The 14,186-nt window shown below is 18.7% G+C and overlaps 4 protein-coding genes across 4 annotated transcripts; 1 reads left to right on the top strand and 3 right to left on the bottom strand.

Annotated features, from left to right (window-relative positions):
* Positions 1-298: 298 nt before the first annotated feature.
* Positions 299-5,078, top strand: DDB_G0279251 (RmlC-like cupin family protein; the record flags this gene model as incomplete). The annotated part of the gene is made up of 2 exons (XM_636660.1): positions 299-3,575; positions 3,664-5,078. The coding sequence occupies 2 exons, from the start codon at positions 299-301 to the stop codon at positions 5,076-5,078; spliced, it is 4,692 nt and encodes a 1,563-aa protein (XP_641752.1).
* Positions 5,079-5,175: 97 nt separating this feature from the next.
* DDB_G0279249 (hypothetical protein) lies at positions 5,176-6,138 on the bottom strand (the record flags this gene model as incomplete). Its single annotated transcript, XM_636659.1, has 1 exon — positions 5,176-6,138. The coding sequence occupies one exon, from the start codon at positions 6,136-6,138 to the stop codon at positions 5,176-5,178; it is 963 nt and encodes a 320-aa protein (XP_641751.1).
* Positions 6,139-7,081: 943 nt separating this feature from the next.
* Positions 7,082-7,810, bottom strand: DDB_G0279247 (hypothetical protein; the record flags this gene model as incomplete). The annotated part of the gene is made up of 1 exon (XM_636658.1): positions 7,082-7,810. The coding sequence occupies one exon, from the start codon at positions 7,808-7,810 to the stop codon at positions 7,082-7,084; it is 729 nt and encodes a 242-aa protein (XP_641750.1).
* Positions 7,811-11,176: 3,366 nt separating this feature from the next.
* Positions 11,177-13,674, bottom strand: mpp10 (U3 snoRNP protein; the record flags this gene model as incomplete). The annotated part of the gene is made up of 3 exons (XM_636657.1): positions 11,177-11,803; positions 11,909-12,097; positions 12,193-13,674. 3 exons carry the CDS (start codon positions 13,672-13,674, stop codon positions 11,177-11,179), a joined length of 2,298 nt encoding a protein of 765 aa, XP_641749.1.
* Positions 13,675-14,186: the final 512 nt, after the last annotated feature.

Genomic DNA, 14,186 nt, shown 5'->3' with positions numbered 1-14,186 from the left:
TAAAAAATTTAAAATAAAACTAAAAATAATAAACCCCTTTGTATTTTAATTAAAATCAATACATTTCTGTTTTTTTTTTTTTTTTTTTTTTTATTTATTCATTTTCTTTTATTTTTGATTTGGGAACAACAAAAAATTAAAAAAAAAATAAAAAAATTCAGAAATTTAATTTTTTTTTTTTTTTTTTTTTTTTTTTAATTCACATTTTTCTTTTTGTTTTTTGTTTTTTTTCTTATCATTTATTATTTTTTTTTTACTAAAAAAAGAGGGAAAACAAAAAAAAAAAAAAAAAAAAAATATGAAAGAGGAAGAAACTATTGAAATATCAGAAAAAGAAAAAGATAAAGAAAGAAATGATAATCAAGACACATTAACAATATCATGGATTGAAGATTGGAGAAATGAAGAAACAGCCACCAAAAATGAAAACAACAAAAACAACAATAGTGATGGTGATAGTGATGATGATGATTATTATGATGATGATGAAGAAATTAAAAACTCAAGATATAATTTATTTTTAGAGAAAATTTTAACATTAGAGTCAAATAGTAATTTAAAAAATATATTAAGTTTGAATATTAATTTCAAAAAAGATAATAAAAAATCAAAAGAAACTGATACTGCGGCCACCACCACAACAACAACAACCACAACCACCACCACCACCACAACAACCACACCGACAGCAACAGCAAATAAAAAATATATAAGAACTAATAATCTTTTAAATAATAACAATAGTAGTAGCAGTAGTAGTAGTAATAATAATAATAATAATAATAATAATAATAATAATAATAATAATAATAATAATAATAATAATAATAATAATAATAATAATAATAATAATAATAATAATAATAATAATAATAATAATAATAATAATAATAATAATAATAATGGTGAAAATATAACCTATATTACATCACCATTATCAAATGAATCATTAGAGTCAACAGAAGAGTGTTGCTTCTTTTTAGTTCATCTTCCAATAACTAAAGATTTGATTTTCAATCAATTCACTTGTCTATTAATTCATTTGTTTCAAATTGAATACAACAATACAATAATAATTAATAATGCTACATCATCATCATCAGTAAATTCTTTAAATAGGTCATACAATAATAGTAATAATAATAATAATAATAACTACAATAGTTACAATAATAGGGGTAATAACTATAATAATAATAATCAACAACAACAACAACAACAAAATCCAAATTTAAAGATTAGAGATTTAGAAGGATATCAAGATTGTTCACATTTAAAGAAACTGTGTTTAACAATCCATGATTATCTAACTCAATTATTACAACGTAATCCATTGATTTGGTATGACTCAATCATAAATTGGTCATTATCAACATTAACAATAATAACTAGGTTATTAATAATTTTAAAAAATAATAAATCACAACAACAACAACAACAACAACAACAACAACAACAACAACAACAACAACAACAACAACAGCAACAACAAACGAAAAATAAAACACAATTTCCACCACCACCACCACCACCATTACGACAACCAATAACACCAATTTCAGCAATGGTTAGAGAAAGATTAGATTTTTATTCTTTTAGAAGTTTATTATCATTAGTCTTACATTTAACAAGAATATTTTCAATTGAAACTTTTATTGAAAAATCAAATGTTACTCAATTTTTAGATATTACTTCCAAAAGTAGTAGTAGTAGTAGTAGTAGTAGTAGTAGTAGTAGTAGTAGTAGTAGTAGTAGTAGTAGTAGTAGTAGTAGTAGTAGTAGTAGTAAAACAATAAAACCAAAAAAATTACCAATCTACGAATTAGGTTGGATCTTATGTCATTTAGGTAAAAAGAATCCATCTTTAATTTTAGGTTTGACTTTTAATCATTATTTAAAGAATATTGGTTTGAATAGTAATAATAATAATAATAAGGTAAATAGTAAATCCCAATATATTCAAGATATAAATTGTTTTCAAATATTGGAGTTTTTAGCATTACAACCAAGTTCTTATTTATCAATAATATTTCAACAACATATTGATAAAATAATATCTAATCATAAAAGTAATAAAAATAAAAATAATACACAATTCTTAAAGGATATAAAAACATTTTTAATGTTAATTACAAAAGATGATGTTTTTTTAAGTATTGGTTTACCAATAATTTTAGATAAATTATCTCCTTTTGGAATAAATCAATTTGATAATAATAATAATAATAATAATAATAATAATAATAATAATAATAATAATAATAATAATAATAATAATAATAATAATAATAATAATAATAATAATAATAATAATAATAATAATAATAATAATAATAATAAAAATAATAATAATAATAGCATTAAAGAGGATAATAGTAGTGAAAAAGATATAGAGTCCATAAAAGAGATATTGGAAAAAGTTTTATTAGGCAATTCACAAGTAATATCATTTTACTCCAAGAGAATATTATTAGTATTATACCATTGTTGTTTTGGTGATAGTAATGATATTACTTTTTCATCTTACTCTACCTCCACTTTGTTACAAATTAAGAATCAAACTAGATATAATGTATCAATTAAATTGTTAACTTCTATTGTAAAGGATAGATTAGAAAAACAATTAATAAACAAATTATATTCACCCATTTTAAATAATAATAATAATAATAATAATAATAATAATAATAATAATAATAATAATAATAATAATAATAATAATAATAATAATAATAATAATAATAATAATAATCAACAACAACAACAACAATCACAAGAAATTGAAAATAGTACATTCATAAATAATTTAAATCAAGATGAAAATATTACTTTTTATTTAAATCAAATCCAATGTAATAATAATAATAATAATAATAATAATAATAATAATAATAATAATAATAAATTAATAAAAGAAAAGAATAATATAATAATAAAATTAATAAGTTTAATTGGAATGGATTCAATTTATTCATCATTAATAATACTGAATCATATTATTAGTAAATTGAAATCTAATCAATTCATTCAATATTTTTATACATTGGTAGAACAATTTCAAGCTGTAAATTCAAATACAATAGAATTCTTTATTAATGATTTGTTTAAATCAATTGATTCTTTCTCTCATGATGATTTAATAACATTATTAAATAATCTTTTAGAATTAGTTAAGATTACACCACCACCATCATCATCATCACCTTCGAATTTATCAATTTATAATGAAACTTTGAAATGTATTTCAAGTAATTGGGTAGTTTTATTAAAATTAATTAAACATCCAAATTTAATAGAATCAAATAAAATGATGTCAATAGAAATATTATATCATTCTTTTAATAATAGATATAATAATAATAATAATAATAGTCAATCAATTCAACAATTAGAAATTAGTAATAATAATAATAATATCAAAAAGAAAGAAATATATCCATCAACATTATTATCAGATAAAGAAATGTTAGAAATTAGAGTTTTATTAGAAAAAATTTTAAATTTAATATTTAAAAGTTTTAAAGAGAAAAATAGTTTTGAAAGATTAAAGAAATTTGAAATTTATAAAAATTTGTGTATGTATTTTCAAAAAACAAAATAAATAGAAAATAGAAAATAGTTTTTAAATTACTAATATTATTTATTTTATTTTATTTTATTTAGATTTATTAATTTGTAATGGATCATCAGTTTATTTTTCAAGTACAATTGATTTAATACTTGATAGTCTTTTTTCAAAGAAAACAGATATGATTATTAAATTACCAATTTTATGTGCACTTTCACCTGCAAATACTTTACCACCTCCAAATTATCCTGCAAATTTAGTAAATGCTGGTAGTGGTAGTGGTAATTTTGGAAATGGTGATGATGATGATGACGAATATGGAGATGATGAATATGGCGCAAATAGAAATGAAAAGGAAGAATTATACTTTAAACAAATTATAAATCCATCATTACCATTATCACAACCATTAATAATGTTGCCTATGCAATCATCCCTATTAGAAATAAACTATGAAAGAAAATATTATCATTATAAATTTAATGATATGAATAATCCTAATCATATACCATTCACAAATAAACCAAAAAATTTAAAGAAAAGAATTGAAAATAATCAATCTTCAGCAATTGATACAACTAATAATAATAATAAAAATAATGAAATATTAACATATAAAAAACAAAGAATGAAAAAGAAGAAACAGTCAATACAACAAAATGGTAATATTAATAATGAACAACAACAAGAAGAAGATGACAATGATGATGCTGATGATCAAAATGAACAAGATGATTATGAAAAATATAATATTTTAAATAATGAAAATGATTTACAATCATTTATTAAATCATTGGTTTTATATGATGGTGGTGGTGGTAGTGGTTTTAATAATCATGGAGATATTAATGATAGATTACAAATTTTAACAAATCAATTCTTATTAAGAGTATCAAGTCCGTACCTTGAGCCATCATATGAAAACTATCAAGAGATATTACCAAAACAATCACATTATGAAAGAGATATTTTCATTAGGAATCTATTTCAACAAAATCCATTCCTTTATAGAGTATTAGAGATCATTTCAATCGATGGTAGAGAATTAACAAAATGTTTAGAAGTTATAAAGAGTCTATTAGTTAATGAAATCTCTTATTGGTACCAATGTAGAAACTCTTATTCGGAATCACCAATTAAATCATCACATTATCATACTACAATTCTATTGGTAAAAGCTTTAATTAATGCTGAATTCATCATTCATCCTTTAAATTTATCATTAGAATTATTTGATAAAATTAAAGCTGAAGAAATATCTTACATTCTAACAAGTATTTGGAATTTTATAAAAGATTATCAACCTAATCCTTCACAATATCAATCATCATCATCATCATCGTCATCATCATCACCACCATCAAATAATACAATCATACCAACATTTAAAAGAGTTTTTAGTAATTGTAATACAACACCATACTCTTTAACTTTGAAAGCAATATTTCATAATCATATTAAAGAATTATGTTTTCACTATGCTAGATTCTTTCCAAAAAAATATTATTAAATTAAATTTCACAATAAATATTTAAATAAACAATAATTTTAAAACAAATATATATTTCCTATAATTTTTTTATTTTATTTTTTATTTTTATTTTTTATTAAACCCTTTTTCCAATTTGAATATTATGAGAGTTATTATTGTTTTTATTTATATGAATATTATTAAAATTTACATTTTGATTGTTGTTAATATTAGTGTTATTTTTATTATTATTATTATTATTATTGTTATTATTATTATTATTATTATTAATATTATTTTTATTAATAATATTATTATTATTACTATTATTATTATTAATATTATTATTATTAATATTATTATTATTATTATTATTATTATTATTATTATTATTATTATTATTATTATTATTATTATTATTATTATTATTATTATTATTATTATTATTATTATTACTATTTGTTTCATTTATATTATCTTTAATTAATTTATAACTAAGAGTATCAATTTTTATTTTTAAATCATTACTAATTATTTTTATTTTATTTGAAATTTCTGTATCTTCTTGGTTTGTATTATTTATACTATTAACTTTTATTATTACATTAAATTTTTCAATTAAAAAACGAAATGCTAATAATTCTTGAATTAAATCTTGGTTTGATCTTTCAATTACAACACTTTCTATTAAATCTTTAACTTGATGATAACATGATTTTAAGCATTCAGGATCAAATGTTCCAGATGCATTACTACTTGTATCACAATTATTTTTATTATTACTATTACTATTAATTGTTTTAATACTATTATTATTATTTTTATTATTTTTATTATCACTATTATTATTTGCTAAATTTAATGACATTAAATTAACACATGATTGACTTTCATAATTACTACCTGTATCATTACAATCAGATAAATTATCAGAAATATTTGAAAATTGTTGAATTTCATTGATTGGATATAATATTGGTGTCGAAGAAAGTGATCCCAAATTTGGTGTAATATTTGGACCTTTATTAACAGATTTGGATGACTGTACTTTTTTAGAAAATATTGATGATCTTTTTTCTTTATTTATTATTTTTTCCATTTTCTTTAATTATTTTATCTTTATTTTATTTTTTATTTTTTATTATTATTATTATTATTATTACTAATTTATATAAATTACGAATTAATTAAATTTATTTCTGTCCATTAACCATTGGTTATAAAGTAAAGTTTAATTTTTATTATGATTTTTTTTTTTTTTTGATTTATATTTTATTTTATTGTAATTTAAATTTTAAAAAAAAAAAAAAAAATAAAAAAAAAAATAATGATTAAAAAAAAAAAAATTAAAAATATTATATTTTAATTAAAATAATATAATACATAATTTAATTTGAGTGAGTAATATATAAATAATTATGATTTATATTATTGTTGTGGTTTTTTTTTATTGTACCTCCAATGTGGTGAGTGTGTTTGGGTACATGGATTTAAAAAAAAAAAAAAAAAAAAAAAAAAAAAATTAAAAAAAAAATAAATAAAAAATCAAAAAAAATTATAATTAAATAATTGAATTATGTTATTTATAGCAAATAATTAATGAAAATAACCACATAGGAGGGGTACTTTTTTGATAATAATTTTATATTTTGAATGGTGGTAAATTTTGGTATGTTTGGAATATTTTAATATATACAAATTTTAAAAAAAAAAAAAAAAAAAACCACAAGTTCAATTAAATAAATAAATAAATAATTTTATTTTGTTTTTTTAGAAATATTAATTTACATATAATATACAATTTATTAATTTTTTTTTTTTTTATATAAAAAAAAAAAATAATTTACAATTTTTTTTGATGGTTTTTAAAATTCGTATTTTTAAATAAAATAATGAAATCATTAATTTTTTTTTACGACAATGACTAATATAACATATAATTTAAATGATTTTTTAAATGACTGATTTTTTTTTTTTTTTTTTTTTTTTTTTTTTTAAGGTAAATTCGGATTTTTGAAGGGGGTAAAAAAAAAAAAATAATATTAATATGTTTCACAATTTTGAGTATCAGCTGATATTATTATTGATGTAGTTGTTATATTATTTGCAGATTTTGATAATTGTTTTTTTGTATTGTATTGATTTTTATGTTGTTTAATATATTGAGTTAATAAAGCTTGTTGTTCTTTAAAATGTTTTAATTTTTGGAAACGTTCATGATAGGATTTATCGAATCTGGCCAAGAATTCAGAGATTTCATTTTGAGAAATATTTAAATTGTAATCAATACCAGACAAGAAACGTTTCTCCATTATATTGATATCTTTAACTGGGAATTCGAAAATATCAGCCAATAGTATATTTCTAATTTGGACAGATTCAGACCAAAATTTTAAAGTTACAATTGTACTGGTTAATAGTAAATTAAATAATTGATTATGTTTAATACCAGCTCTTTTAACGAATGAATTTGAGTAATAGACAATAGGAGCGAGTAATGATGAATTGGACTTTAACATTTCTAAAATTGATATGATAATATCGAATATTTCATAAACTGCATCCAAAACATCTTCAAGAACCAATGTATGAGTATAAACTGGATCGTTCTCTGTTAACCATTGATAAACTGTTAAACCCAATGAAAAATATTCCCATGAATTCTTATTTGTACCAGCTTTACTTTCATAGATTTTCTTAAATATTTTTTGATATAATACTGCTTGTTGTTGTTCAGTAGAACTTGAATTATTATTAGTAGCTGATGTCATTTTTAATTTTTTGGTTGTTGTGGTAGTATTTCTATTTGATTTAAAAATGGAAAAAAAACTAATTAAAAAAAAAAAAAAAGAGAAAAAAGAAAAAATTATTATTATTTATTTTAAAAAATAATTAAAAAATAAAAAGAAAATTTAAAAAAAGTTAATAATTATTTATAATTTTTTAAAATTTTAAAAAATGATGGTTTATAAATAAATAAAAAATTAAAAAATTTTCAAAAAGAGTGATTAGATAAAATAAAAAAAAAATAAAAAAAAAATAAAAAATTAAAAAAAATAAAATAAAAAATAAAAAAATATATACTATGGTGTGTGATTGTTTTAAATCTCTATTTAATCAGACATAAATAAATTGAGATTTAGATTAAAAAAAAAAATTAATAATAAAAAAAAAAAATTTTAATTTTACCGATATTTTTTTTAAAATATTAGTTTTGTTTATATATATGTATGATTTATGAAAGTATTTGTTTTTTGTTTTTTTTTTTTTTTTTTTTTATTCATATCTGGTTTTTTTTTTTTTTTTTTTCTCTTTTTATTTATTTATTTTTTTTTTTTATTAATTTTTTCTTTTAAAAAATTAGGTAATGTGGTGAAATAATTCTGTGATGGCAGATAATTAATTAAAAACGTTTTTGTAGGTAAATTTATAATAATAGTAACAATCAATAAAAATGGTGTTGTTATTATTGTATATTGAAGGAATGTGTGTGTTAGTGGTGAAAGTGTGAGTGTAAATATTGAGTGGGCAAAAATAAAATGTTTTTTTTTATTTTTTTATATAATTGGGAGATTATAATTTTTTTTTTTTTTTCCCATTCTTTTTTATTTTTTTTTCTTTTCTTTCCAGAATATATGTACAAATCTAAAAATACCATGATGATGTTCATTATCATAAAATCAAAAAGATATAACATCAGAATAAAAACAATATAATTGAGATTAACAATAAGTTGGGATAAAAAAAAAAAAAAAAAATAATCACACCATATTCAACTTTTTAATAAATTATTTTTTTTTTTTTTTTTTTTTATTTTTTTTATTTTATTTATTTTATTTATTTTATTTATTTTATTTATTTTATTTATTTTTTTATCTATCCAAATAAATTTGGTGGGAAATAAAGAATTTGAGGTTATAAAAAATTAAATAATAAAAAAAAAAAAAAAGTAATTAAAAAAAAAAACTTGAAATTTATTGGTTTCTTTTTTAATTATATTTTTATGAATAATTTTTTTTTTTTTTACAGAAAAAGAAGAATTGTTTAGATTGAAAAAAAAAAAAATTCGGGTATCTAAACAATTATTATATATTTGAAAAAAAAATAAAAAATTGGAGAATAAAAAATATATTTTTTTAAAAATTCGTTTAAAAACAGATTATAAAAAAAAAAAAAAAAATTAAAAAAATAAAAAAAAAATAAAAAATGAGATACAAACTATTTTAATTATTTAAAAGGTGAACTCTTCTGTTTAAACAATGTAGAAAAAAAAAAAAAAAAACTGAAATTATTTTTTATAGTAAAAAAAAAAAATAAAAAAATAAAAACGAAACAGAATAGAAGAAAAAATAAAAAAAAAAAAAAAAATAAAAAAAAAAAACAAAATGATGTACATTATTTGTATTGGAATTTGATTGAATTTTCAAACTTTGTCAAAAATAATAAAAAAATTTTAGTTTTTACATACATGAATTTTAGTTTTAATGATTTCTTAAAAAAAATAATTTTTTTTTATTTTATTTTATTTTTTTTAAAAAAAGATTGTGATAAGATGATTAAAAGATGATGTAGTAATCCAAATGAAAAAAAAAATAAAATTAAAATTTTAAAATAATAAAAAAAAAAAAAAATTTTCTTTTTAAATGATTGAAATTTTGTGTGAATTGGAGAATAATCATATTTAAAATAACACAACCTCATTTTTTAAATTAAAATTTAATATAATCATGAGAATGTGGGAGATTTGCTTATTTGATAAAAGCCTTTGCAGCCCAAAGACTCTAAAAATTAATTTTTTGAAATTAAATTATTATTTTTAAAAAAAATAAAAGTCATAATGAAACACTATTATTAGTGTAGTCTTGCACCACACATTTGATTTTAGTGATTGAAAGAGATTAGAAAAAAAACATTCAGTTTAATTTTGATTGGGTCATTTTACAATATTTGAAAATTCATAAAAATTTGGGAAATCAAAAAAAATAAAAATAAAAAAAAAAAATAAAAATAAAAATAAAAATAAAAAAAAGTTAAAAATAAAAATAAAAATAAAAATAAACTAAACAAAAATAATATAAAATAAAATAAAATTAAATAAAATAAATAAATAAACCAGAGATTCATTAAATAATATTATATATTCAACCTAATTATTTTAGTTAAATTTTTTTTTTTTTTTTTAAATTCAATTTATTCATAAAAACATACACCATCCTCACCTTTTTTTTTTTTTTTATTTTTTCTAAACTCTTTTTTTTTTTCAAAAATAAAAAACTAAAAATAATCTTAAAATTAAAATAATTACTTTTATTTTTAAAAATATTTAAACACTTTCAATCGATCAACACATCTTTCCCTCAATTTTCATAAATAACATAAATAACCTACAAATGAGTCTATTTTCAATATTCAAATAAAAACTTTCATTATCAAAGTGTCATTTTTTATTTTTACAATCGAGATTAAATTTTATATAATAAAAAATTATAAAATAACAATAATTGAGTGAATACCAATTAAAAAAAAAAAAAAAAAAAAAAAAAAAAAAAAAAAAAAAAAAATATTTGTGTGTTTAGGGGTTAGTGATAATGGTATCATCATTGTGTGGGAATTTTTAAATGTGAGGTTAGTGGGTTGAAGTGGGGGTTGTTTTTATATATGCCATGCACCAAATATTCTTCATTAGAATTTAATGTAGCTCAAACTTACTCAATAAATTGAGAAAATATTAATATTAAATTAATTAATAATATAATTTATTAAATAAAAACTAAAATAAAATAAAAATATCAAAAAATTAAATAAAAAAATCTATTTTTAAAACCAGTTCGATGTATATATTTTTTTTTAAATTAAAAACTAAAATTAACTATGATTTAAGATAATTGTTTAGAAACATGGGCTTAAAAAATAAAAAAAAAAATAAAAAAAATATAAAAATAAAATGAAACACAACTTGTGGGTTAAAGTAAATTCTAATATCATTATTATTATTATTATTATTATTATTATTATTATTTTCTTTTTTTCTTTTTTTTTTTTTTTATTTTTAATTTTATTTTATTTTATTTATTTATTTTTTTTTTTATTTTTTTTTTTTTTTATTTTTTTTTTTATTATTATTTTTTTTTTTTTATTTAAAGTTTGAAATCACTACCTTTAATACTATCCAATTTTGCTTTCTTTTTTGATTTTAGAGAATTTGGATCATCAATACCTTTTCTTTTATTTTCTTCTTTTTGTTGAATGGTTGCAAAAGTTTTACCAGATCTAAAGTCACCAGAATGAACATCGGATTTCTTTGAATCAAAGATTGTAACATTACTAGCTTGTTTAAGATGAGCCATATCAGCGGCAACAGTGGTCTTTTTAGCAAATGATGGGTCAACCTTCTTTTTATGTCTAATTTCAGCTTCTTTCTCATCTTTTTCATCTCTCCATTGTTGTTTAACTTTCTTTCTATTCTTAACACGTTCTTCTTTAGTTAATTCACTTTCACCTTTTTCATCGGCATTCTTCTTGAAATAAACTTCCTCTGGTGCAATCATTGTAGCTGATGATGTTGCAATTGGTATCTTCTCTTCAATTGTTAATGCATTTGCTGTTGTTATATTTAATTCTCTATCTTTAATTCTCTTTGGTGTAAATTGGAAATTTGATAATGAATCTAATTTATAACATAATTTATTAAATAATTCATAAATTTTAATATGTTTTTGTTTTAATTCATCTGTTTCTTCAACTCCTAAAACTTGTTTCATATACTAGTATAGTAAAAATTTGAAAAAAAAAAAAAAATAATAAAATATATTAATATATTATTATTAATAATAATAATAATTTTAAAATTATTTTAAATTTTTACATACACTTTTTTCATAAACATCACCTAAACCTTCAGTATTTTTTTCATCACTTAATTCTATTTTCTTTTTATAGTTATCTTTAAATTCTTTTTCAGTTTTTCTAATTACATCATCAAAATTCTTTTCTAAAATTCTCTTTTTAATCATATCATCAATTGTTTTATTTGTTTCTTCTGTAATAGTTGGTGTTGCCTAATAATAATAATAATAATAAAATAAATTATAATATTAATATATTAATGTATGTTATTTGAAAAAAAAAAAAAAAAAAAAAAAAATATTCTTACTCTTTGTGTATGATCATAATCTAAAACTTCACCTAATAATGAATCTGATGGACGATCTCTGGCAGAAGATTCACCAACTAAAGTCCAATCTTTCTTTTTAAGATTTTGAGCTTCAAGTTCTTTAATTCTTTGTTGAATTTTTTGTGCTCTCTTTTGGAAAGTTGATAATTCTTCTGGTGGTAATGTTGCTTCTTCTTTATCTTCTTTAATTTCTTCTTTATTTTCTTCTTCATCTTCTTCATCTTCATCTTCTTCTTCTTTATCTAAATTTTCATCATCATCATCTTCATCTTCATAATCATCATCACCTTCTTCATCTTCATAATCAATTGGGAATTCATTATCATCGTCATCTTCACCTTTTTCATTTGGATCAGAAAAGAAATCATTAAATTTCATATTTGATGGGTCAATTGATTTTGATTTTTTAGTTGTTGAAGATTTTGATTTTGATTTTGATTTTGAAGCTAATCTTTCTAATTCTAATTCTTCGGCATTCTCTTCCATATATTTATCTAAAAGTGAATCTAAATGTTTTTCTTCATCATCCATTTCAGCTTCTGGTAAATCTAAACCACCATCATCTTCATCAGAATCACCCAATTCGACATCGTCATCGTCATCATCATTCTCTTGATCTTCTCTTCTTTGATATTCATTATCATCTTCATCATCTAAAAACTTTTCCATCTCTTTTGCATCGAAAAAGTCAACATTTTCATCAACATCACCAAAAAAGTTTTTACCTTTAATTTTCTTTTTATCATCTTTATCATTTACATTGGTAGTAACTACTTTTTTGTTATTTTTTTTATTTGATTTCTTTTCTTCTTCTTCTTCCTCTTCCTCTAATTCTTCACTTTCAATATCAGAATCACCTAAACTATCTTCTTGTGGTGATAATTCATCCTCTAAATCACTTTCTTGGTAATCATCATGTTCTAAATTAAAATCATCATCTTCATCATCATCTTCATCTTCAAAGTCATCGAAATCATCTTCATTTTCATCATCTTCATCATCTTCATCGTCTATTTGTTGTTTTTTTTGTTTAATTATATTTAAATCATTTGAATTTGTTGTTAAATCATTTACTTTTGATTCCAATTCTTGAAGTATTGGATCATTATATAATTGAAGTTGTGCCCAAATTTGTTCACCATCGAATCCTTTGGTTACTAAAGAATCTAATGCATCGGTTTCTGTAATTGTTGATTCATTCTTTTTTGCTAATTCATATAGATTTGACATAATATCTGTCATTGAATTCTTTATTTTATCGGTTGATCCTACAAATACTTCTGGTGTATCATAAACTCCATTCATAAAATTATCAACTTTATTTAATACACCTTTATCACTTTTATCTTCTTGAATAGTTATAACTTTGGATTTTGCTTCATTTTTATTATTATTTTTATTATTATTTTTATTATTTTTATTATTATTGGTTATTATCTTTTTCTTTGATATTTGTACCATTTTTTTATTATGTATTATTTATTTTATTTTGTTTTGTTTTTTATAAATATATATTATTTCGATATAATATAAAATTATAAATAAACGAAACTTTGTGGAAAAAAAAAAAAAAAAAAAAAAAAAAAACTTGATTCGTTTTTTTATTTCAAAATTTTATTTTTTTTTAATTTTTTTTTATTTTTTTTATTTTTATTTTTATTTTTATTTTTTTTTTTTTTTTTTTAGTTTTTTTATTTTTTATATTTATTTTTATTAATCAGTTCTCATATTCTCCATGAAAAAAATTCTTTTAATAGGATAAAAAAAAAATGATAAGATTATATAATTGATTAAAATTTTAAATTAATGGTTCTTTTTCCTTTATTTATTTTTGCTTTTTTTTTTTTTTTGTTTTTTTTTTTTTTTTTTTATATCCTATCAAATTCTATTTTTTTTTTATCAACCAAATATTAGTACTATTATTATTTTATTTTTAATTTTTATTATTATTATCATTATTATTATTTTTTAAT

Source organism: Dictyostelium discoideum (assembly GCF_000004695.1).
Source record: "Dictyostelium discoideum AX4 chromosome 3 chromosome, whole genome shotgun sequence".
NCBI lineage: Eukaryota > Evosea > Eumycetozoa > Dictyosteliales > Dictyosteliaceae > Dictyostelium > Dictyostelium discoideum.
The sequence above is the reverse complement of the archived record's forward strand: the minus strand, read 5'-3'. Positions and strand labels throughout refer to the sequence as shown.